At 40.4% G+C, this 25,755-nt stretch overlaps 1 protein-coding gene across 5 annotated transcripts in view; it reads left to right on the top strand.

Moving 5' to 3' along the window:
* Nucleotides 1–722: 722 nt before the first annotated feature.
* Nucleotides 723–25,755, top strand: part of COBL (cordon-bleu WH2 repeat protein) — a 156,401-nt gene continuing 131,368 nt past the window's right edge. For 2 of the 5 annotated variants that reach the window (XM_085571757.1, XM_031503982.3), the window contains exon 1: nt 723–918. In XM_085571757.1, coding sequence (XP_085427883.1) covers nt 875–918 — 44 coding nt within the window. In that variant the 5' untranslated portion in view covers nt 723–874. Of the gene's footprint in view, nt 919–1,138; nt 1,163–1,411; nt 25,749–25,755 lie in introns of those variants that run through there. The other 3 variants (XM_085571745.1, XM_085571748.1, XM_085571746.1) reach the window with 3 other exon arrangements.

Genomic DNA, 25,755 nt, shown 5'->3' with positions numbered 1-25,755 from the left:
GGGGAGAAGCCTGCCTTGCCGTGCCACGGCCCTCCAGCCCCTCTGCCTGACCACAGATGCCGCTAATTTTAAAAGTTGTGTGTGCCGCCTCCGAGAGAAGAAAAACATGTCCCTGTACGAACAGAAGTGACGAGAAACAGGCCTTAGGTGGCAGAGCCAGGGCTGGGCAGGGTGTGGGGCTGATGAAAAGCCTCCGCTCCCGGCGGGACTTAGTCTCGGGCACACTCGCCTGACAAGCTCTGGGTTTTGCCAAGTTCGTGGCAAAAGAGACGGAGGAGGGTCCTGGGAGCTGGCGCCGGCGGGGGTTTGTCGCTCCTCTCCCCCGCCTGTTATCCTATACGCTCCTCTCCCACGCCGTGCCGTGGGCGGCGTGGGCGGCCGCCCTGGCAGTGCCCGCGGGGGCGACCGCCGTGCTGGCGTTTGTGCCGGGCAGTCTCGTGGAAACCGGCTCGCAGCGCCCCCGCGCCCCCGCGCTGCCCGGGCAGCGGCCGGCCGAGCCCCGCCGCGCCGGCAGCTCCGCCGCCTGACTCCCGCCCCGCCGTGCCCCGCTGCGGTCTGGCCGGGCAGGCCGGGTGTCAGGGCCCGCGGCGCGGCGTGGCTTCCCTGCCGGCCGGGTAAGGCGGGCAGAGGCCGCCCCGGCAGCGCATCCCCGCCCGCAGCCCGCGGCCGGGCTGGGCAGCCGTGGGCGGCGGCGGCCGGGCAGTGCCGCCTGGCAGCGGGGCGGGGAGCGGGGGAGGTGGGGGCGAGGGCGGCTCTCACTCCCGTACTCTCCTCTCTTCCCTCCCTCTCGGTACCCCCGCCTCCGACCTTCGCCGCTGCCGGGATCGCGGCTTGCACCGGCCCGTCCTCTGAGAAGTGGCGAGGGGGCCCGGCCATGGAGACCCTCGTGCGCCCCGGGGCCAGCAAACCCCCCACCGGGTAAGCTCCCGCCGGGACCCGGGCCGGACCGGCCGCCGCTCCTCTCCACGGGCGGGAGCGGCTCCGGACGGCGACAGCGGCCGTGCCGGCCGGCGGGCCGCGGTGCCTTCCCTCCGTCCCGCCTGTCTCGCTCCCCTCTGGGCGCGCAGGTGTCGGCGTCCGGCCCGCTCGGAGCACAGCCCTGGGACGGAGGGGCACGGCGGGGAGCAGGAGGCGGCAGGGCGGTGAGCTCGGGTGCAAAAAGGTCAGGAGCAGGAGAACGTGCCTGCTTCGCCTTTGCCCTGCGGGAGGGGCGCCCCGGCCCGGCTGCCGGCGCGGCCCCTCCGGCTGCGAGACCGGAGAGCCGGTTCGGGTCGGGACTTGTTCCCTTCAGGAGGTGGTTCGGGGCGGCGCTGCGGGACGAAGGGCAGCCGCTGCTTACAGCTCCCGACCCGGGCCACCGGGGCTGGAAGGGACACTGGCAGGGAGGGAGCCGGGGCTGCGGCGGGGCTCCGGGCAGACCGGTCCGGCGGAGGGTCCGGGGAGCCCCCGCGGCCGCAGAGGTTCTCACCCATACGCCCCGTCTGCCCCAGCTCTAGGACTCAGCTGCCAAAAGCCTTTGAAAGGTTTATTCAGCTGTCCCAGACGTGGGTCTCAGCCCTACCTCACGGCTGCGGCAGAGGAAGGAAGAGCACTGCCAACCGCGAATTAAAAGTGCCCAAAATTGTCCGAGGTTGGTGGGAGACGGCGGTGGCTACTCCTAGTACCTCCTGCCTTGGGTGACAGACACCGTTCTCGCAGCACTATTGCTAAGTAGCGGTCAGCCCGAGTGCAAATCGCGGGAGGGTTAGGGGTTTTTCAAGAGAACAGACAAGTAGAAGATATGCCAGCAATGGAATTTGTTAGCCCGTTAATTAAACGACGAGAGCAGCAGCACGATGAGGTCCTAAGCGATCTCTTTTGTCAGAGCAAAAGCTGGGCAAGTTTTAAGAGCTGTGCTGTCTGCTCGCTGCAATTTACTGCTCTACTTCACACTGTGCAGACTGAGACTGTGAGTGCTTCAGCAGCTTTTTTTTTTTATTTTTAGTTCTAATATTTATATCATAAATTTATTTTCAACAAAGTAGGAAATAGCTCAAAGTACGTGCTAGTGGGCTACAGTAGTTTTGTTCAGTTTCATTTCCTTAGTTTGTGTTTAATAAGGAACCTTGTAGTGTACACAGAAAGCAGTATAGGGAGCAACAAGTGAAGAAAAGATGCCATTGCTAGTGCCGTGGTAATGAAACAGTGTGTACCATGTTTCTTTGACGTGCAGAGTATGACATAGTTTGCTGCTCTTTTTGTAAATAAAATGCTTAATTCCAGCTGAACTTGAGCCTGTTTGATCGTGACCTTTTAGGCTAATCTTCCAGGAAGAGTGGTAGATGTAAGGTGCTTCCCCCTCTCTGTATTTAGTTGATGTAATAGTATAGCTGCTTTCTAAAATCCTGATGAAGAGGAGATCTATGGTGCCAATTTACATGTGTGCTTTGAAGAGTAATGCAGTGCTGACTAAAAATTTGTCTTGATTGCTAGGTATCCAAAGACTCATTAAAAAAATTTAATTTGCAATGGGAAGGCATGTCATTGATGCATTTCAGAGAGGACCACTGGGGCCTGTGGGCATTTCTGAATAAAACTCCTGAATCCTTTTGTAACCAGTTTCATCTGTGTCAACTTGTCCGCAGCCACACAGACCCAGAAATCACATGCATGAATAGAAGTTATGGTAACTGTATTAACTTCAGTCATGTTGCTCCTGACATGGCTCAAGAAGATGAATCCAGCCGTAGGGTGAAGATGCACTTGTGATATTGTATAACAAAGTGTGTGGGTGCTAATCTGCTCATGTGGAAGCTGATGGCAACACTGTCATGTGCACCAAGAGGTGACTGCCTGTTTTATCTGAGCTCATTTCATCCTTGAATTACTTTGTGTTGCCTTTTCTTCCAAGTCAGACCTTCCCAGCCTGGATGTGTCTGCGCTGTTAGCAGAGTACTTCACTGAATGGTTCATAATTCCCTCAGTTTCTATCATCCATAATGGACACTGGTGGATGCTTGATCCCTAATCAGATTTTACTCACACATTGATGAAATCTGTTAGGGTCAGGAAAGTGCAGCAAAGTACAGCTTTGTCCTTTTTGGTTTCCATATGAATCCAGGCGTGTACTGCATCTGTGGAGTGCGGCTGAGGACCTCTGGCTGCTAAGGCCGTTGTGACAGAAATACCTTCCTTTCATGGCAGAAGACATGCTATACATGTTTCCAGCTTATTGATTGGCTTAGCTTGCAGTTATGAAAGGAAGGTTAAAATGACCGTAGCTTCAAAATTTTAAAAAAATTTAGGCAGAGGTGTTTTGTCTTTATGTAATCATTAACAGCAACATTGTGACCCTCCTTTGTTAAACAGTGAACAAATTTAATGTATCATTTTGTGCAGGGTAGAGCAGCTCTGCTGTGTGCTTACACAGATAAATTGATTATGTGTGTTCCACGGTACAGTTCCTTGAGAGGTGCACATTTAAATGAAGGATACTGTTGGGTTTTTGTTTTGTGGGTTTTTTTGTTTTGTTTTGTTTTGTTTTGTTTTGTTTTGTTTTAAATGGCAAAGGAAAAACTGCAATTTGTGCTGGTGTTGCAAGGATTTTCCAATTTTTCAGTTTCAAAAAAAATTGCAGATTTCAGAACCAATAATTTTATTATTACTGATTGCTAGGCATAACTTTTTTAGAAGCTTTACCTAGTTCATAATGCTTTATTTAATGAACATTTATTTTGGTTTACAAAAGTGAATTTAAGGCAATCAGTAGCAACAGTAGAAATGACAATTTACTCTGTGATTATGCAATGGACATTAAAGGACAAATGCACTTCTTTAGTATCTTTCTGTTAGTATTTGGCCTTGTTTCATTAGGGAGAGAAGAGAGAATCTTTTCTGGGTGTTTCAGGTGGTTTCTTGTTTCTTGTTCTTGGCCATAATTTGACATAACAGACATACACTGATGATAAATGGCACTGCAAGCTCAAGGATCAGTTCTGTTCTGCTCTCTTAGAAACCCTGCAAAAAAGCAGAGCACCTTTCCTGGCCACTGAAGGCATCTCCATCTCCCACAGAAGCCAGCCGTTTATGGATCTATCCTCATGCATGTGTCTGAGAACAGGAGAGCTTCCTCTGGAGTCTGGCAAATTTGGGGAAAGCCTTTGTATTAAACTGGGTGTATGAGTGCTTTCTTTAAGTTGGATCTTTATTTTCCGTGCTTCAACTTCCTTCCCTATCTCTCAGGGCCTTATGGTACTTGCAAATACAGGCATATCTTAGCACATCCACTTTAGAGTGACTTTCCTGCTGGATTAAAGTGTTCCTGGAAATCAGATGTGGATGTGAAGCATCAGTAATGTTTACATGCAGAACTGGGGAAAGCAAACCCCCAGTTACAGAGCAAAGCAAGTTGCACATCTCAGCTTATTGAAACCTTTTCTTACTATTTTACAACTACTACACATAGCTAAGTGGGCTACTTTGTGAAATTGCACAACCAGCTTAAAAAAATATTAATATTGTGTTTATGGTTTTATTTTCTTGTCTAAGAAAGCCTGGAGAGAACGGTTTTGCACAGAACATCTCTTAGTCTGTGCAACACTAGTTATATCATATTCTAGCTCAGCCCCAGGTGTTGCAAATTTAGGGTAAAAATAAATAACATGTAATTAGTTTTTAATTGGAAAGCTGAGAAATTTGTATGTTTTCTATGTTTTGTATTTATATGAAATTTCTGTGTAATGTGCAAAGTGGTGGATGGCAAAGGATAATGATTGCAACCAGAAATGTAGAATAGCAGTGTGGTAAAATCGCAGGGTGGTTTGGGTTGAAAGGGACCATAAAGATCATCTCAATCCACTCTCCTGCCATAGGTAGGGACACCTTCCATTAGACCAGATTGCTCAAAGTCCCATCCAGTTTGGCCTTGAGCACTGACAGGGATGGGATATGCACAGCTTCTTTGGGCAATCTGTCTCACCACATGGTAAAAAATTTCTTCCTAATACCTCATTTAAACCTCGTTGCTTTTAGCTTAAGGCCATTCCCCCTTCTTCTATCCCTGCATGGTAGCAACTTTCAAGATTACTGCCTTGACCAGTTGCAAAAAAAAAAAAAGACACTTGTTCTTTTAGTGTTGGCCTTCACATTGTTTCATTATTTGTGTCTGTATCACTCCTGCAGAATTCGGTCGATTCACTTCAATGCACTTATGTGTCCACCTGAGACAGGGAGCTTCCCGTGATGCATTTTCCTGGAAACACAGTCACCATTAACCCTGTCTTCCTCTCAGTCCAGGCCCAAAGTATTTCTGTGTCAGTGGAGATACATCACATTAAATAAAACTGTGGTAGTAATGATGGAAAAATTGTGCTTGCTATTGCATAGAATGAAACAGGGTAATTTTTTCTGTGTTTGGCACTTCCATATGAATGTAACCATTGAGCTAATATACTGTAACAGATTTGTATTTTCAGTCATGACTAATATCTCAGGATTGCTGAAGATAAGGATACTAATTGTAAGAGTAAGTCAAATGGCAAGATAAATGCAACACAATCCAGTCCTGACAGCTGTTCTTTCTGAAGTCCAAATTCCTATTTCTTGTATCTTATTTTTCCTTTCCCCCTCTCTTTTAATTTCTTTCAGAATCTGCCAGAGTAGAGAATGAAGGTTTTATAAAATCTTTTTCATTTCTGTACTGTCTAGAATATTCAGAATTTGTTTTGATTTTCACCATCTGCCAGCTGGGTCTCATTATTTTGTTCCTATGGAATCTTTTATATTTTTTCATCTTGCTATTTTATGCCACTCCTGCCACTGTTAGATGAAACTGAACCTTCTCTTTCTTACTGTCACCTGTCTTAGTTGTTGTTCATATTCTTTCCCTTGTAATTTCATATTCATTTTTCTTCAGGAAATGAATTTTACAGGAGGTTTTTCTCCTGTAAATTTGCATCTTGGTCAAATTCCTAGTCTTCACAGAATCGTTACAGTGCTCTGCAGGAATATTTTGATAGGACCTATTTTACTTACCACCCCATCTGGGCTGGCTACACCAGTAACAGTCAATGTCAGGAGGCTGCACTGGAGAGGGGGGCATTAATGACAGTTCAATTGCTCTCGTGGGTACACTTTCAGAGGATGCTGACCCTTAAAGAAAAACAACTTCCTAAATATTTATATTTAAGTCAGTTCAATAAATACATGGCTTCTCTGTGTGCAGTTAATCTTGCTGGAGAAGTGGTATATTTCTTTTTGCCAAGGAATTTGGATCCCAATGCATGCTTATGGCCAGAATGAAAGAATTTTTTTTTTCCTTTCAAAGGAATGAGAGTTCTCTTGAATATGTGTTTATTCTTAATCATCTGTCCTCATGTAGACTTCTGTTGTCACAGACTTGAATTACCTCACAAGCATTTCTGAAGACTTCCTAACAATATTCATTCAACGTAAAGAAATACTTGTAGAAGACTCCATATTATTTATATAGGCAGAAGTGTGAACACATTTACATGATCAGCTCCAAAAGCAGCCAGGAGACCTGTGACAGAGTTAGGGAAGCACCTCACTTCTCCTGAATTGCAATTCAGTGCCTTAACAAGTGTTTCCCTGTGTCTGGGCTTTAGCTACTCTGTTAGCATCAGCAAACACTTGATTTTCTGGCAATGACTGTGTTCTGTATACTGCAGCTTTTTGTGTTGCTCTGGCATTGTGATTTCCATGAAAATTGACAGTATTCACACTCTAATGCTGCTTGTAAGAGAATGACAAGCCTTTAGAAATTGTTTTTTTCCATAGTGGGTTAAGCCAGTATATGTATGAGAAACTGGGAATTGGAAAAGACTTACAATCCATGTTTCCAGCTAAAATTATGATTTAAGGATCGTTTAGAAATGGTTGCATTTCCAGGTCATGAAAATTACAACCCTTTTTAAGGTATGAATCCTTTTAATATAGAGAGTGTTTCCATAGCTGTTAGTTGCCCAGTGAGCCAGGCTGTTTATCATTAAATAACTGATGATGGGAATAGTGTATTTTTGTGATTGTTTCAGCATGAGTGTGTCAGCGATGAGGCAGGGACTGGATCCATGCTAAGGAGCAACTGACAAAGCTGTGTGGCATGGCTGTGCTCTGAGGGCACTGATGCACAGCATCTTATACCCACTTTAGTCCCCTCATACCAGAAACCATGTATTTTCAGTTTTATTAATCCCTCAGCTAATACACTTGCCTCAGGTGCTGTGCATTTGTGCAGAAGAGTTGTAATAACCAGAGAAAGGGGAAACAATGGATTTGGGGTGGTTTTTCTATGTTCTTTTGTTCTTACTCTAGATTCTAGATTCAGAGTGTCTATGGGACCATAAAATTAATTTCTTATTCCTGTAAATTTAACATGATATTTGTATGTTAAGCTGTGTTTTGTGTGTTCCTTGGCATGTATTGTATGGAAAAGTGTTGTCAGTCTCCTTTATAGTTTCAGTGATGAAATGTGAGTTACAAAGCTTTCTCTAGCAGTCAAAAAATGATGCAACCTGGGTACATTATTTTTTGGACATGGTGAGCATCATTAAAGCTGGTAGGAAAGGTGGAAATGAACAGGTGCACTCCGGCCTGAGGTACTTGCAGGTATGCAGTAGACAGACTGCACTTTTCAGCTTTGGTTCAGTGTTCTCTATTGTTTTGTTTTTATTACATATGGTTGACCTGTGCATAAGTATTTAAAGCTGGTCTGTGAGCTCTTGTGCCTCTTTCTCTCTCAATATTGCTGTGGTGTATGCAAAGTGGAACAGCTCAGTAAAGTGTGATGGAGAAACCCTCACCTAAGTAATCATCAACCAGGCAATTAGGGAACCCTCTTACAGAAAACCCATGTTCAAGGATCTACTCAACAAAGGAAGGGCTGAGGATTAAACTTGCAGTAGCTTTTACTACACCAAATTGCTAGGACCACCCTGCAGCTTGGAGTCCTTCTTTTCCCTTTGAATGAGAAGCCAGACAGATGTGTGCCTCAGTATTCCTGAAGTCATTGTGTTGTAGTTGGTGTTTCTGTAGCAAGTTCTTACTAGTGACTCAAAGGCTAGAGAAAATATGTTCTCCCTCAGCTGCACTGGTGTTGTGGTGCTAACAGTGAAAACTTCCTTTGTTCAAAAAATCAAACAAGTAACATGCAAAAATATCCTTCTGACATGGAACTTGAGCAAGAAAACTACATTTTATATTATCAGTGTTCTGAATTTAGCCATACTGCAAGGTTCCAATGGCAAGCACCAATCCAAAAGTACTTAATCAGATAAGTGTTGCTTTACATTTTCACCAAGAGTGACTAACAATCAGTGTGGTTCTGTTTGCCATTCCTACTTTCCTTTCCTGTGTGTTAGGCTCTATTTAAATAAATGAATGCTGATCTCATTGACTGTTACTGGGGAGTTATTGTGAAGTGGAGCAAAAACTGTTGGTTTTCAGTAATCAGGGGTTAATGACATTGGTTTTTTTGAAGACCACACAAAGAGAGATTTAACAATGGTTGATGAGATGCCTTCTAAATTTTCAAATGTTGTTTCAATAAATATTCCTGTTGCCATTCATAGTAAGATGATATAAAACCTCTTTATATTACTGCTTTTTGGTTATATTTCAGTGTCTTGGTTAGACTGAAGAACAGAAAAATTCAAGGGCCTGAGTACAAACGCACCACTGATGATCAGTTGTTGCTATCTCCAAAGTCTGATGGTCATTCCTTGTAGTCTGTTGGTCCCCTTTTCTCTGAAAAGGCATGGTGCTTGTTGGTTTGTTTTGGTGGGGAGGGGGAAAATATTTCTTCCATTGTATTTGTGTTATGCGATGCCAGGAGATGGTGTGGTCGTGGCTAGAGCAGAGTTTGTCCTCTGAGATTATGTGGCGGCCCCCATGCTGTAGTATATGTAAATCCACCAGTTACAGAATCATCTCAGTCAAGGCCAACATCTCCAGGGACACAAGAGGAAAGTTCTGTTTTAACTTATCTAGATGACTTGTTTTAAAAGCTTATTTCTTCCTTCTTGCCCCCTGCATCCCACAGTGGGCATTCTTCAATGCTCACCCTGGAGATTTTTTGGGTGCTATGACAGCAGTTTTCTGATAAAAGATAAAATTAACTGGTAAATTCTGCTCAAACCCTTTAAAACACTCATCTTTTGTTGTGTAGAGTTATTTTGTTTATGATAACAACTTTTTCCCTGCATTAGTAGGTTCCAAAAGATAAATAAAACTCCAAATTACTTTACAAAAAAAAATTTCATTTTTTTTCTTACTTTTGTGCTTAGATAATTTTCTTTTCTGCACTTTTTATGTTTGAGGTCATTATCTTGCATAGGCAGCAAAATTACCTCCTAGATAAATACATCAAGCATGGCACATCTGCTCCTACTGTGCACAGAATATGTATTTTCCCCCCTGTTTTTGTCTGAGTTTGCCAGGAGGGGAGTCTCCAAAATCAATAAACAGTTTCAGACAAATGGGAAGAAAAAACATTTTCTGTGCTTTTCTTCAATATCTGATCCCATGGCAGTGCTTTATTTCTCAATGTCTCAGCAGTAGTTCAGGGTGTTGAGGAGGCAATATCTTGGTACAAATCCAGATTACTTCTGTTTCTTTTTGTGGTATTGAGTTTGGTTTTATTTTTTCTTTCTTTTTCTTTTGAATTACTTCTCATGGTACTTTTGGAACCAAGCCCACTCTTTTATGGATAATAGATAAATTACTGCTGATTTCCCTGGGGGTACAGCTCACGTTTCAGTGTCAACACAGCTTTCTCTGCTCTAAGGGGACTGGTCGTGTTGCTTGTGGTTGTTCTGAGGAGCACTTACTGCTAGGATAGGGCTTTCTTCTTGGGAAGGAGGCCAGCCTTTGCCTTCTGCTGTGATTAAAATCTTGGTATTGTGACACCTTCAGGTGCTCCTAAGACTGACTCTCCCAATTCATTAAATACAGCTACAATTAGATCAGATCACATTGCTAAACTGACAGTGTTGTAATTAACGCAGTTATTTATTTTTGTTGCTTTTAATTACCTGTTTCTTTGCTGAGCTGGAGAGTCAGTCGTGTCACAGCAACACAGAGCAGCATCACATGCTAAAATAATGTTACATTTCCAAATGCGCATAACCTTGTGCTTTCTGAGACATGCAGTCTTTTTTTCTGTCTTATTTTATGGCTTAAGTTCTGTTGTGCAGCTTCATTCCCTGGTTAGTGGCTTGTTCTGAGGGGGACAAACTGGGACCATTGTCCACTTCGTGAGTCCCTAACCCTTCATTTATCCAGGGAAGATGCAAATTGTCCAACACTGGGCTGTGTATGGGAGCAGACTTGCCTGAGCCCAGATTGACATAGGGATGAAAGGGAGCAGCCAGAGTGTGGCAGGAAATCGTTCTCCACCTCCAACATGTCTTTTGTAAACCAGAAGATATTTTTATTCCTGCTCTTACACTAGCAAGTCAATGATTGCTATCTTCTTATCAAGTCTGTTATTCCTAGAAATAATGCATTAGTGAAGAATTATTTCTTCTTATTAAACCTACCTTTTCTGTTCTGAGACAAATACAGACATATCAGACATACCCATGTGTGATGAACAGCAGGTCCAGGATCAAACTTAAAATTGAAAGATATCACCATTTACGTGAGTCATTACCTAACAGAATTGTATCTTAAGTTCAGAGATTTGTGGATTTTCCAAATTACTTGTGTAGGGAGGAGAAGGATAAAAATTCACACTGCAGTTTTAAATAATACATTTAATTGGATGTTTTTTTCCCTTCACCTCAAGTCCTGTAGATTGTATGATCTTTGGAAAACAGTTCAGAATATACTACCTAAGCACAGCCTTGTTGGTGATTAAACCATGTCATGATGGCAGTAAAGTTGCTTTTCTTCCTAACTTCCTAGCAAACACTTGAATTCCCCTTCCAACTTTTACATGGATTTGTAAGAAACAAGAGAATACCTTCCTGAAAGAGCAATTAGTTATTCTGCAACAAATATTTACTCTGTTTTCAACTTCACAGGTATCAGGAAACATTATTCTCCTAGAGAACATTGATTATAGTTGTGGTGTAGAATTCTTTCTGAAGAAGATAATACTGAATTTTGGAACTATTTGCTATCAGTGGGTGTAAGCTGTTCTTTGATTTCTTGCTTTAGTAGTTCTATTTCACAAATAATAATGTCTCAAGTGATTTTAGCACATGCTACCAGGATCAAAATACAGGGCCTTCCCTCTCCTGGCTAAGATGCAGAATTTCTTTCTATTTCTTGTAACATTTACTATCTTCCAGCTCCATATAAGACAAACCAGGAATTTAATTTTTTCTTAGAAGCACTTTTGTTTTTTCATTTTTCCCCACTTTAAATTTTTGTTAAGGCTGTTAGTGTCATATTGTACAAAGTGACTACTAAGGACTGAGCAGACTCAGAGTCTGTCTGTCCCCATGGTCGACTGTACTCTGTTGGGACAGAGTCAGGGAGTCTGCTTGTACTTGCCAGAGAATGAAGAGCAGCAAAAGCACTGGCTAATTTTTTAATGCAAAATTGGAAATGGCACTTTGATCAGCTTTTCTGAAGCAGCATGAATTTATTTGACCTGTTCAGCATGGAGGAGACTGGGCATGGCTATGCTGCCATTGCCTTAATATTCATGTTTTGAGCTGAAGAGCCCTTTGGGTTTGTTCTTGCTCTGCTTCATTTGCCAGACTGAGATGTGCAAATCCCAAGCAGCTTGGCTGAAACCTCTGGGTCTGCTCCTGCATCAGACAGGTATGAGAGGGACCAACATTGTCATCAGTTGGGCAGATCAGGGTAATACTTGTAGGTGCACACTGATCTTGGTGCTTTACAGGGGTTCAGGTTTATGTCTTATATTACAGTAACAAAATTTGGTATCTCATTATAAAAGGCGGAGGTTGTTTAGGTAAAGGTGGGTGAGTGCAGTCTGTACATTCCTTTGTGTGTTCCTTCTGTAGTTGATTTACTTTACATGATGGTAAACTTCAAAGTGCCATCTTTTCACCAGTATTCTACAACTAAAGACCTCTTGGACACTAACAGTATATTGTTCATACTGGTTAACGGTACAGAGGTCACTTGTTTCTGTTCTCACTTGTTCTTTTTGCAAGATCAGATATTTCTTTTATTTTTTTATAAAGCCTACAGCTTGTCCTGCCATTGCACCAGTCTTATTTAAGAGTTCTGCTCAAGTATATAGTTTGTTGTTTATTATTGAGTATTCTCAAATTAGCCATACTTATTTTGGAATGAGATCTCTTTGCACTCAAGTGGTTAAATACCACACTTTCTGCTATTAAAAATGAGATTCAGGTCTACTGGAAAATATTGTACACATATAAAACTGCCTGAAGTATAAAACCTGTTTATACAGATACCATGGATTTCTTGCCATAAAAAGCACCGTAAATTCCCCGTGCTGCTTCATTTTCATAAAGAGTTACTTGAAAAGAAATATTGCTTGCGGTGAGTTGCCAATTATTTATATACTAATTTGCTACCTGAGAATAATTTCAGATTTTTAAATTCAGTTTGGTATTGAAGTGATAAAGAGGAAAAAGATCTCTGAAACTACTTCATACTTTACAGTTTAGCTTAAATTTACTTGGAAAGAAACTGAAAATATTGATTTATTATTTTTTAATATTTTATTTATTTTATTTTTTAAGGGCACGAGTTTATCTTTTAATTAAAGTGGTGTATTTGTAAAGAGTTTTGAGTCTTTTTTTTTATGTAAATTACCACTCACCTGCATTGTTACAGGACATACAACTCAGTGCTGTATATAGAATATTAAGCTGTTGTCTTGCAATCAGTGTCTGTGTGCAAAACCTTGGTGTCAGACTTGAATAGCAGGCTACATACAATGTCTGGGACTAGAAAGCTCTGTTCTGCCATTTGAGAGGACATGCATGTCAGCCTGCAGTAGAAATCAACCCTTCAAGCAAATGGTCCAGACAGTTAATGAGGGGAAATATATTCCCTTTCTTCTCTTTAAAGGATACCATTGCTGTGTGTAGGGAAAAAAAAAAAAAAAAAAAAAAAAAAAAAAAAAAGTTCAGAAAAGAAAGTTCAGTGGCATTTGGCTGTATTATAGGGATGCAGCTGAGAGACTAAAAATAGTATTGGTTTATCTTCCAGCAATAATAGAATTTTTCTTACAAAATTTGGGGAATTAAGTGAATTGGAGACTTCATGTTACTTTCATCCCTGCTGAGGTACCTGTGATTTATTCCATAATGCTTATCAGAAAAGACCTCAATTTTTCAGAATTAAATTGTGTGGTTGCAGAGAGATCCACACAGGAAGCTCTTTAGGAGGCTTTTTTGTGTGATGTTTGTGAATAGTACCTGTAGAACTGCTTGGGAGCGATGTGAGGAAGGATTAGGCTGCAAATGCTCCTGCACAGCTCTAGTCTTGCACACATGCAGGTAGTCTGGACAGCAAACCTTCTCATTGATTGGTAGCACAAGGAACAGCAAGCACGTGACTTACTGCTTGTAGAAAGAATCAGATTTTTCTTTTTTCCTGCTGGTTTGGTAGGCTCTCTTGGCATTTAAAAGGAAATGTGTGATTATTTTAGGAATCTTTGAAAATGGCAGCATATCTCTGAATTAATGTGTTCATATTTCTCACTGAGTTGCAGATGGGAACTGTGATTTGGGCAACATATGTTGATTAATACTGGAAATAAATGCTCCCCTGTGGGACCTTGTGTCTGGAGCCACTATGTCCATTGAGTCGTACAGCTGTGCCGGTCTTTCCACAATTGTTCTGCAATCTATTTACTTCAAACAAATGTTACAGTCATGGACAGATTTATGAGTATAATGATCTGACAGCCCATGCAACCTTATAGATTATAAAATTTTCCGTACACAGGGAAACCCCGTGTTCACCAGTTAAACTCTCCTTATATAGAGAGAAGTGGTACTGCTGTGTTCCTCAAAATACATATGGAAGATAAGAGGGAAGGAAAATAATTTTTATTGCTGCACAGTAGGATGCAGGCCTGTTGACACCTGATGCAGACTCAAAAAATTGCCCAAAATTCTCTATTGGCTTGTATAGCACAATCAGTGTGCTTCTGTGGTTTGGCAGTGTTGTCTGCAGATTTCACAAGTGGTGGAGTTCGATCTTCATGGGGTTTTTTTCTTAAGTATGTGTATGTTCCTGGGAGCTCAGGGTAAACAGATCTCACTTGGAAAAACACTTGGAAAAAATGAAACTGTCCCTTGTTAGTGAAGAGTATTCTTCCTGGCCTTTTTTATTAATTCTTTCTAGCAAGTTTTTAATTTTGTGGCGTGACAGAAGAGAACTGTGTCCTTAAATTTGTATCTATAGCAAAGTTATTGTTGCTTGAAGGCTGCATTATACAAGCACTGGAAGGAGTTTTCTTTGCCATGGCTTGTCATCTGACAGCCATGTTCTGCTTCGTCTTGTGCTCCTTCGTCCTTTCAGGTCACGTCTGCAAGCCTGTATTTCTCAGCAAAGCTCTGATTCCCCACACTTGAGACAGCACTTTGGTCTTCTAAAATTGTCCTTACAATGACAGTGGGCCAGAAAGTTACAAACTGAGCAGACCCACGGCACACGGCATATATAAAGGAAAGTTTTTGAAGGAAGTTTTCAAAGTCCACCGCTACATAAATTGCTTTCCTCAAGCTGCTTGTTTATTTTGTTTTTTTTTTCCCTGACACCTTTCAGTTCTCTCTGTTGTCTTCTTTCACCAAGCATTACTGTCCTGCAGAAGAAAAAAGGGAAAAAATGTTATTAATGAAATAGCAAGTTAAATTGTGTAGGCATAGTAATAATCATAAAGTTTTACATGTTTAGATATAAATTTTACAACCAGTGTGTTATAAAAAGCAGCTTTACCCTCTTGATTTATGCTTATAGGTAGGATATAGGTAGGAATAGAATTAGTATTATTTCTCACTTAATCTCATTCCAGCTATTTTCAAGCTCAGACAATAACAGTGTATTTTCTACTGTATACCTTTGTAATTGCATAAAACTGATAACAAGCCATATGACCTCTGAAAACAGATCTAAATATTACCATCAATTCATTTATTATGTCTGAATATGTCACTGTGCTTAGATCAGTCTGTAATTCATAATGTGCTATCTTTATTACTTTTTACATAAAGAAATGTATTGTAATTGTATAGTACATCAATGAGCACTTAAATGAGAGAACTGAGTATGTGATAATGTACTAATTTTTTACAGTGAAAATGTTTTCTCTTCTTAATAGCATTTAATACTTCATTCCATTATTCTTCTCTATCACAAAGTGAAATTTGCATGTGCATTGTCAAAATGTGACAAAATATGTATATACAGATTGAATAGACAGAGTTCTATTGCTTTAGTAATTCAGTATATTACCTTTTTCACCCTGTCTCAAAACTTCCTAATAAGGAAAACAAGGGAATGTTGTGTAACTTTATGATATATAAGTCAGGAAGTTCAGTTTTAATTATGAAATTAAATACAATATGCAAACAGCAGGGACCTTTTTATCTACAAAACCAACTTAGTCTTGAGTGAAAGTTCTGAACTTTACTGCTGGCAGTTTGCTTTCAGCTTTCCTGGAAAATTAATATTTTAATGACCAAATCCAGTTTTGAAAAAAAGTACCCTTGTGAAAATATGAGATTTTTCACTTTATACCACAAAAATACCTGTCATGTCTCTAAAGTTTTTGCATCTAAGTGAAAAAAATATAGTTTAAATAAACTGTGGCAAGTTGTCTTTTACGGAAGGGAGAAGGTAAAAAAAATTTGTTTTCTTACAGATAATGGTTAATAGCTTTTTTCCCCTCTTTCAAATTTTCCCTGAAATGACCAAATCAAAAAGACTTTTGTTTTATGAAACCTGCTTTTGATTAAGTTGATTTGGTTTTATTTACCTACTTAATCTGAACCATGCTTCTTCCTTATCGTGTAAAGTCGCTTACTGTTGCTAAATATATCCGTGTATTTTAAAGAAGCAAAGCTGTGCGTGAGTACGACCCATTCAGAGCGGGGTTGTAGGGTAGGGAGGGACCTGCTGGTAACCCGAGAGCAAGAGCAGATGCTAAATTAGCAGCTGGATCGTTAGTAATGAGTCCACAAGTGTCTGCTGGGAAATGATCTTCTTTGGGCGCATGTAGCGTGGGTGTGTGGGCTATTCAGAGTTTCTAGCATCTAGTTGCTCTCTACCCGTGACTCAAAGGAAAATCATGGAGCCATGAGGACCTTTATTTTTGAAGTGACTGACAACTTGTTTTTATTGAAAGTACAGGCTGAATCTATAAATTGTCATTATTGTGCACCATTTTCTACTAGGACGCACAATTTGAAAATTATTGGAAAGTCAAGGAGATTGCTGGTAGTATTTAGTTACAAAGTGAAAACCACGAAAGATCTGTGCAAATAACAAAAGCAAATAACATTATAAGGGCATAATTAATAAACCCAGGGTTACATTCATTTTCACCTTTAATATAAACAGGTATTAACCATTGACTATAGTCAGAAGTAGTTGAGATTACAACGGGATGAGATTCTAGAATGTGACCAAGGACTATCAGATGATGTGATTTTAGTGTGGCCAAGCAGGAAAATCCAAATAAAAGATCATGAGGTAAAGAGGTAAGAGAGCTGTAAGAAAAGCACTGAGGAATCCGGCTTTACTTCACATTGAAAATCAGTGAATTTCTTTATATCTTAAGCTAATGATTATGAAAATATGTGCTTTGCAGCTCACCATTTCTCCATATTGAAGAGCATGTTTAGGTTAGTTTTTTGTAAGCTTATCAATTTGGGGAGGATGATTCAGTTTTGTAGTATAAACAGATACAAAAATGATAAAGATATGTAGAAACATGATATATGCATATCATGGTCCTAATGTCACCAAAAGGTTTTGTGACTTTTTTTTGCTGTTGTTGATCAGGGGGAAAACGCCTTATTATGGAAGGGAAACAAGCCTTCCAACTGCCAAGTGTGATTCTGCTTACTAGTGACAACATTATCATGGGCACAAAGTGAGTTTGTGGTGTTTTGAGGCAATGACTATGACCTAATCCTCCAATAAAAACCATGCGAAAAAATCCTCAGATGGACCCCTTCCAGACTCATGTCTTGACACCCACGCAGCAGTGATTTAATGTATGAAGGTGCTATATCCTACTCACTTATCCTTCCCTGGTAATTCCACTCCAGTATCAGGTCTAACTGAAGGTCAGTCAAAAGTTAAGGTTTTGGGGCTGGCAGTGAGGTTTTCAATTAGGTGTTAGGAAGGGTCGGAAAGATGATTCTAAAAGAAGTCCCTCTCTAGATACAAACTTCTTGGCTATTTTGGTGAGGGATGCACAGGACAGGACTACAGCCCTGACTTTCTTTTTCTGGGAAAAGATGAAGAAGAAACATTCAAACAATTGGTTTCATTTGAAAATCCTTTTCTGCTTAACAGCCCAGCAACTAGACTAGATTTTTCCTGTTCTGCAGAGTTAAGCATCTCTGTGAAAGACAGGGAAAAAGTTACAGTCAGTACAGTTTTGCGTGAGTACAGAATTTCCCTCCCCCAATCCCCAAAATGCACAGCCAGTTTTGGATTGTGTAGTGGCTATCTATATTAGCCTAAATATGGAAAAATGTTGAATTCATGTAACTTGTCAGAAAAAGACAGATACATTGCTTATATTTGCATATGTATATGTATGCAAACATTACATTATCAAGTTGTAATTGACATGTTAATACCTTGGTAGAATAGTGCATATGTGTGAAGACCATATAATGTTACCCAGTTCTAAGTACAAGCATGGGGGTGGGTTTATTTTGGGAAAAGGGAAAACAGAGGCTACCCTCTGGTAGCTTTTTTTCAGGGAAATTAAGAAGTGTGATTCTTCAGTTCCCTTTTGGCAGGGAATTGCTTTTCCATCTTTGTACGCAACTGTAATATAGCATTAATGGAAAAACAGAGTAGTTTGGTGTAAATCCTCCAGACAGTACATCCCATTCTAGTAGGGATTTAAAAATGTTCTGCTGCATAGCTGATATGTTGGTTAAGGCTGCTGTTGCATAGCAGCTGGGGTGGAAAAGGAAGAGTTAGGCAGTTCTTTGTGATCACCAGGCAAAGAGCAGCTACAGGTTTGGTGTTTGGAAAATTTTTTAATTTTTAAAAAATGTGTTACATAATGTAACATATTCTTAAAAGAAGTTAGTGTCACGCCCATACAGCAATTTATTGTGAGCCTGTGTCACTAGTGAAGTCACTAACTTGTCTAAGAATTATGTTATCTTTATAAACAGGACTTAGATATTCAGGACCTATTTGATCTAGTTCCCCTAAACTTGTTTGTACCAGTGTGCCTAATTTTCTAGTGTTTCCTGATAGCCTCGGTGATGTGTGGTAATGACAACATGAATGGTCTGCAAAGCTTCAGATAACTCTCCTGTAATTTTGTGGCAGAGTCCTGTCTATAACTTGTATAGGAAAGAAAGCAACCATAAGCTTCACTCTTTGCTAATTTATGTAATTGTAAATCAGGGGTATTTCAGTCTAAATGAGTGATTTTTGAGACACGTAGCCACTGTTTTTCATGAAATGTAAACATTTAATACAGTATTTTAACATAAATTGTACAGTAATTTTTAAAAAGGCCGATTAACACAGAGAAAATATTTATAATTTATGATAACTTAGTATCTGTGGCAATTGTGGGAACTAGTCTGGAAGGGATAACCTGTCTGAGGCTTTGGTCTCCAACCCTGACCTGTCGTTGTGTACAAGTGAGGACAGTTAAGGAGTCTGCAGAACAAACTTTTTTAACATCATGTAGGCATGACCTTAAACAGCATTTGGGATTAAATTGTTTACTTAGGAGTAAGCATATTCTGTCAAATTTTATGTCCTTTGAAACTGTGGTTAAAACAGACTCCACTTCTGAAGTGAGTGATTGAAGTAAAATGTCTCTTTGGATTTCTAAGTAAAGACCTGAAGGCTGCTTCAGTGCAGCATCTTCTGGGAGAGAGGCAGCCCAGAAATCATTGCAAATGTGTGGTTTGATGCCTCCTAGATTTGATGCCTAATATATCCTTAAGACTACATTCTAGTTCCTTTGCCACTGCAGAACCTAAAATACCTCAGGTACAAGTTAGAGGAGCCCCTTAAAAAACTTTATTTGTACATCCAAACTTCAATCCAAACATCAATCTTCTTTTTAATTTTTTTCAGCAAACCATTTGTGTTGGATTTGCAGTGAGAATTATCTTCCCCTAGTGTATGGCCTAACATATCTTTATAAAACTTGCTTGCAGATTAGAATTATAAGACTCAGAAGTGCAGTCAGTTCATGTCCCTGTGACAGGTAAATTCTGCAATTGAAGGTGTAACTGCAGGTGTCCCAACTGTGTGAAGTCAGGTGCTGTACAGAGAACACCTTCCTGTAGCTGTGTTGCATCTTGCTGGTTGTGGATAGGGCATGAGTGATGCAGTCACACAGTTCTGTGACTACAACACTAAATTAAAATACAACAGTACCAAGCAAAAGTCCAGTCCAGTCCAGCTCTGCTACAATAAAAGGAGAAACAGTCTCTTACTGCATATCTTCTGGTTTATATATTCCTTTTATTATAGTGTTGTCCTGGACTCTGACCACACAGTAGGCATTGGTAACAGATGAGCGAAGTTGATGTTTTTTGACCTTGACAGTAGATTTTTCCAACAGATCCAGCTGTTGGCAAATATGCTTTGAGCATTCAAAATCCTTTTTTTTTTTTTTAACTCACGTGAATGGAGGTATTGAAGACTGAAGTAAAAAACTGGAGAGTTTATGCTATCTCTGAGTTCGAGTTCTGTTTGAGTTTTCGTGGCATAGGACAAAGAGACTTGGTGTGGAGAAAGGATATAAAGAAATGCTTGTAAAAAGTTGTTGTATGCTTTCAATCCATAAAGGAGGCCCTGCAGATAGCCCCTCCTTAACGGTGGTCCACTGCATGTTTTAACACAGGTCAAGTACCATGAAGCCTTTCTCCTCCTGCCAATGTGTGTCATCCCCTGCCAGGTCTGCTTCCCACTGTGTCTCTCCTGCTGCCTACACCTACCTCTCAGCCTCTGTCCTGCTTGTGCCGAGCTGTGTCTGTCAGGCTGCACCCTGCCAAGTCACTGCTTTGACTCGGCTGCCTTATAGGAAAGCCCATTGCTGCTGGCTCCTGACCGCTCGGCCAGGTTAATGAGTGTCTGTGCTGAGCAGGCAGGTGTAAAAAGAGTCTGATTCTGTGTGTTCAATTATTCTTGGCCAAAGTGTTTCAAAGATAACACAGGTGTTCCCACTTAAAAACCCACTTCAGAGGGGAGGGTGTGAGCAGGTTTAAAAGAAGCAGGGCATAAGCAAGGCAAATCCTGTGCATTTCTGTGGCATTGGGATCCCATGAAACCTGACCAAAAGAGATGCATTGATTCAAGTTGTATAAGCTGAGGTTTGGCTCTGAGAGAGAATTCCTTCTTCCCTTTTTACTTTTTTTTATTTTCCTGGGGTTGGGGGAAGGTAGCAGTGGGGGCATTTTCCTTTCATATCCTTGCTGACTGCATACAGAGGAGCTGTTGTAATTTAGCTACCAGGACTCCCTGATGATCAGCTGTAAATATAAATCCAAGATAAGAAAAGCAAAACAGGGCTCTGGTCCCTCTACAGAAGTACTTTCTCCTTCATTGCCCTGGGAGGATAAATGAAGGAGGCAAGACACTTAGCAATTTGAATTAAGCTGCTGTTTGGAGTGATTTTACACAAAATCCTCTCTAGGCAGATCACATGGTGTGCTTTATCTATCTGAAAATGAAAATACTATTACAGAGCGAGTGTCATAAATATACAACTTCATATAGGATGTTCTAGAAAATAAAGGTGGCACATATGTCTGGATTTTATATTTGAAGAAACATGTAGTGATACACCCAAGGTAGCAAGAGAAGGAAATCTATCTTTCTGCTTTTTCACTCACAGTTCAGTTGTGATTTTTAGCTTTCAGATTCCTACTGCTTTTTGTGCCAGTTTCTGTGGCAGATAGGTGGGTACAGATGCTGACTTGCAGGTTTGTGTTGAAATAAAGTGGTGAAGGCATGAAGGGAGGGGTTCAAGAGCAGGCTGCTGCTTGTAACAACGCATGTGCCTTGAACATCTTAGATCCTCGAAGTATGTGGAATTTTGATTTGATCCTCTGACTGGAAAGGATAGTTAAAAGCTGAGATTTTACAGATGGTGTCACTTGACAGTTTTGATTTGATGGGACGTGAAAGGAGATGGATAGCTAGCACTAGAGACCATATGCACTAGTTAGCACTAGAGACCACGAAACAGAGAGGCAATTTTTGCCCAGTGTCTCTTGGTGACACTGCTATGAAAAGTTAGGGATTTTGTTTTTTGGTGTTGAATCTTTTTATGAGGAAACATAAATACATTTTCTTTAACTTTTTAAGATACTGTTTTCACTTTGAAAAAACAAATTACATGTTCTGTGTGTTTACTAAGGTATGATCTTGAGTTGACTGTCCTTAATGCCAAATTTTCATCATCAGATACCAAAGTGCAGATTATCTTTGAGATTGTGACAGCTGGGGACCATAAACTTTATACAGAAATGCAAACTTTGGGAGCATTTCTAAAGTGGCAGTTTTCTCTATTTAGTCTTGAGACCAAAATTATAATGGGAAGGAATGTGGAGCTCATTTCCAAGGATTGAATCAGACTGATAGGAGCAAGGTTACTTTGCCCATAGCAAAATATCAGTGTCTATTCTGTTGTAAATTTATAATGATATAATGTATATGAAAAACATACTTCAGTGGGGATTCCTTTTTCGTTCTCAGCAATAGCTCATTCATTACCTCATTATGATCTGGGAATCCTCCTTTTAGCATATGGTGTCCTTAGGTGCCTGCATGTGCTTCACTTGCTATGTGTTTTCTTGGTGAATTCACAATCCAACAGCTGTTACTGTGAAAAAGCAATTACTGCCTTTTATTTTTAATGAATACTGCAACATGCCAACAAGGTTCTTGAGTTTTCAAGAACATTGTCTCATGCTGGACAGATGTCAGACTCCTTCCATTAGTCAGTATTTCAGCCCCTCTGCTAGTGTAATGTCTAATGTTTCTTAAATGCAAGATATAGCAATAGAATAGGAAAGAGTAGTTTGTTTGAGGATATTCCTGAGTGCAGAAAGTGTTAATGCTTTTTTCCCCTTCTTTGAAGCTCATATTCAAACTTGAGTATTCACTTAGTTTTTTGTCATAATAGTTGGCATCAGATAGAGAGATTGTGAGAAATCATGGAATATGATATGGATTGACTTCAGGTCAACCACTGGCAATGCCAGGATGTTCTGCTCATCTAGAACAGAACAGAAAGGGAGTTCAGGATATCTATTCAAGAATTAAACAGAGATGAGCAAATTGATGTGACAAAAAAAAAATCTTTTCTAAAACAACCTATATGAAGTTGTATATTTATGACATTTATCCTATAAAAGTATTTTATTTTCAGATAGTTATGGCATACCATGTGATCTGCCTAGGGAGGGGTTTGTGTGAAATCATTCCAAACTGCAGCTTAATTCAAATTGATGTGAGGAAAAACTGGTGTGAGGAAAACAGCCACTGCTTTGGGATCTCTGGATCAAACTGTAGAATGACTGATGTAATAGTAAGCATTTTTCTGTCAGGAAGTTGAATATGCCTAAGGCATCTGGTTTTATTCCATCAATTTATTATTTTCTGCAACATGATGCATAAGCCCTCTATAGTCACTGTAAAAAACCTGCTTCCACTTTTCTTTCTTGTTCCAAAATGGGATACTGTGGAATATTTATGGTATATGCAACAGGAGTAGAGACAGTGGTCTTTTATTTTTTTCTTTGCAGACAATGCTTTATTTGTGATACTGAAGATTAGCTTTCAATGAAGATTAGTTTTCAACAGATTACTGAAAAAAAAGAACAGATACACTGTGTATCTGGCAGTATTTGATTTCCCTGCAGACACTTTTCAGCTGGAAAGCATGGCCCTTTAGACAGCCTTTGGATAAGTCTGGATAGAGTGTTAAAGCCATTCTTAAAAAAATAATTAAAAATATTAGTCAGTTGTTTTAAACTGAAGGCTGACTTGCAGAATGACAAATTTCTCAGTATTAATTAATGAAAAAGTCTGTAGCTTGGGTTCAGAAAACCCCAACTCTGAATCCTTCTGCATGCACAAAGCAGCAAATCTAGAAGTTCATACTTCTAACTCTTCCAGCAGCACTGCTGTTGTTTTTTGGAGGGCGTAGGCATTTGCTCCCTGCTCTTCTCAATTCTTAAATTCTCAATTTTTAATTATACAATTAATGGTCATGAATTTTGCTGAAAATGTAAAATAAAATGTGACTCCTTTTTATGACACATTTAATTAATAGAAGTAAAGTGTGATGAGAGTGGTTCAGGAGCAATGGATAGTGTAAAATAATGACGTTTTTCAGAAGAAGGGGAGTATATTCTCTTTCTTGCTTCCCAACTGGATTTAGGCTCTTTCATACTTTTATCAGTGTTTTAGCTTTATAGTACTCCAGTTTTTAATCATACCTTCTTACCAACAGTTGCCAAGATAAATTCAATCTGGCAGACCATGTCTTTTTCCTTTTATTTCTTTTTTTTTTTTAATTTCTTTTTATTTTCTTTGTTTCTGCAAGTTAATTTTTTCTCTTTTTTTTCCCCAGTTTGCACAAATATGGTTTTCACATTCATTCTTTTTCTCCTGATGCCTTCCACCCTGAAGATGTGATTAATGTGCTACTATTCTGTCCCAGGATAGATTTTACAAGAGTAACATTACTGCTGTTGTTTCTTGGATTTACTATAAAATCAGGAAATTATCATGAGAAATCATCTACTCCTTTCCATTTTTGAAGTTAAAATATAACACTATACATACTTGTAATACATATTTGCTTACATTTTTAAATTACAGACACTTTTAGCTCTATTGGTGTTATGGTACATGGAAACAATTTAAAATCTCCATGCTTTATCCATGGTTTTCTTTCACAAATTTTGTATGCATGTTTTTTTTTAATAGAAAAATATAAAAGTTCTCATTTTCACTAACAGTTTGCCAAACAGACGTTGCTTGGAAATAAACTTTGGCAATGGGATATATATGTTAAAGACATACATATGGAAGCAGGCTGTTTCATTGGATAAGGAAGGGTTATCTATTTAATATAATGGACAATGCTGATTCTCACACCAAGGGAATTAAACATCTATCAGTTCTATTTCTCTAAGGATTGTTACAAAATCAGCCAGACAGCTGTTCCCCCGGGCCCACAGTTAGCCCAGACGCCTTCTGTGATTCGATTAAGTTCATTCACTAATGATGGCGCAAGTAGCGCAGTTTTGCCAGTGAAAAGGGGATTTCTCTTTTGGCTCCTGTATTTGTTTTCCACAGTGAACAATAAGAAGGCAAGAGCTAAAAATAGTGTTTTAAAGCGCTATTTACAAAGGCAGTGGGAGCGTCCCCTCTGACACGCCGGAATAGCGCGGGGCGCGGGCAGCTCCGGCCGGGCTGGGCTCAGGTTGAGGAAAAGGAGGAGGAGGAGGAGGCGGCAGAGCTCAGAGCTCCCCCAGGCGACGCCTGAGCCTCTCCGCCCCTCTGCTCCCTGCTGAGCAAACGCCCGACCGCGTTCATGCATTAAAACTGCCGGCAGCACGGCAGCAGCAAACAGACCTTTTTTTTTTTTTTTTTTTTTTTTTTTTTTTTTTTTCCCTCCCAAGAGAAACATAACAGGTTTTAAAGAATCGAAAACAGAAGCGATGGTGTAAACGGAGCATTAAAGAAGGCTGGAGCGCCTCCCCTGTGAAGAACGGGCAGACACGAGTTGGGGTTGTTTAGGCTAGGGAAGAGATGGCTCCTGGGAGACCTTATAGCACCTTCAGAACCTGAAGAGGGTTTAAAGGAGATCTGGAGAAGGACTTTTTACAAGGTCATGTAGTCACAGTACAAGGAGAAATAGATTCAAACTGAAAAAGAGTAGGTTTATATTGGATATTAGCAAAAATTCTTTGCTGCGGGGGTGGTGAAGCACTGGAATAGGTTGCCCAAAGAACTTACGAATGCCCCATCCTGTAAAGTGTTCAAGGCAAGGCTGGATGGAGCTCTGAGCAACCTGGTTTAGGGGAAGGTGTCCTTGCCCATAGCAGGAGCGTTGGAAGAATCATAGAATCATCAGGTTTGGAAGAGACCTTCAAGCTCAGTCAATCCAGCTGTCCACCCAGTCCTATCACTGTAACCCCTTAACCCAGCACCAGATCCAGACACCTCTTGAACATCTGCAGGGACGAGGAATCCACCACCTACCTCCCTGGGCAACCTATTCCAATACCTGATCACCCTAACAGTGAATGAGACAGTGAACTGTCTCATTTTAAGGCCATTTTCTTTTTTTTTTGTAGTAATGGTAGAAGACATCTTTAAGGTCCCTTCCAACTCTAAACCATTCTGTGTTTCTACATGTGAATAATTTAAATATATATATATTTCTTGATGATATTTTACATGCCCATTTTACCAACAGGTGGCCACAGCAAATGACCAGGAAGCTCTTGAACTCAAAGTTGTGTTCACACCACTGTAGTTCTCAAAAAAGGGTGTCAAGGTGTGAGCAGAGGTCTGCAGCTGTTCAGATGCCTTACTAACAGTGACAGGTATCTC

The sequence above is a fragment of the Lonchura striata genome, chromosome 2 (genome assembly GCF_050655825.1).
Source record: "Lonchura striata isolate lonStrDom1 chromosome 2, ASM5065582v1, whole genome shotgun sequence".
NCBI classification, from domain to species: Eukaryota; Metazoa; Chordata; class Aves; order Passeriformes; family Estrildidae; genus Lonchura; species Lonchura striata.
The sequence above is the reverse complement of the archived record's forward strand: the minus strand, read 5'-3'. Positions and strand labels throughout refer to the sequence as shown.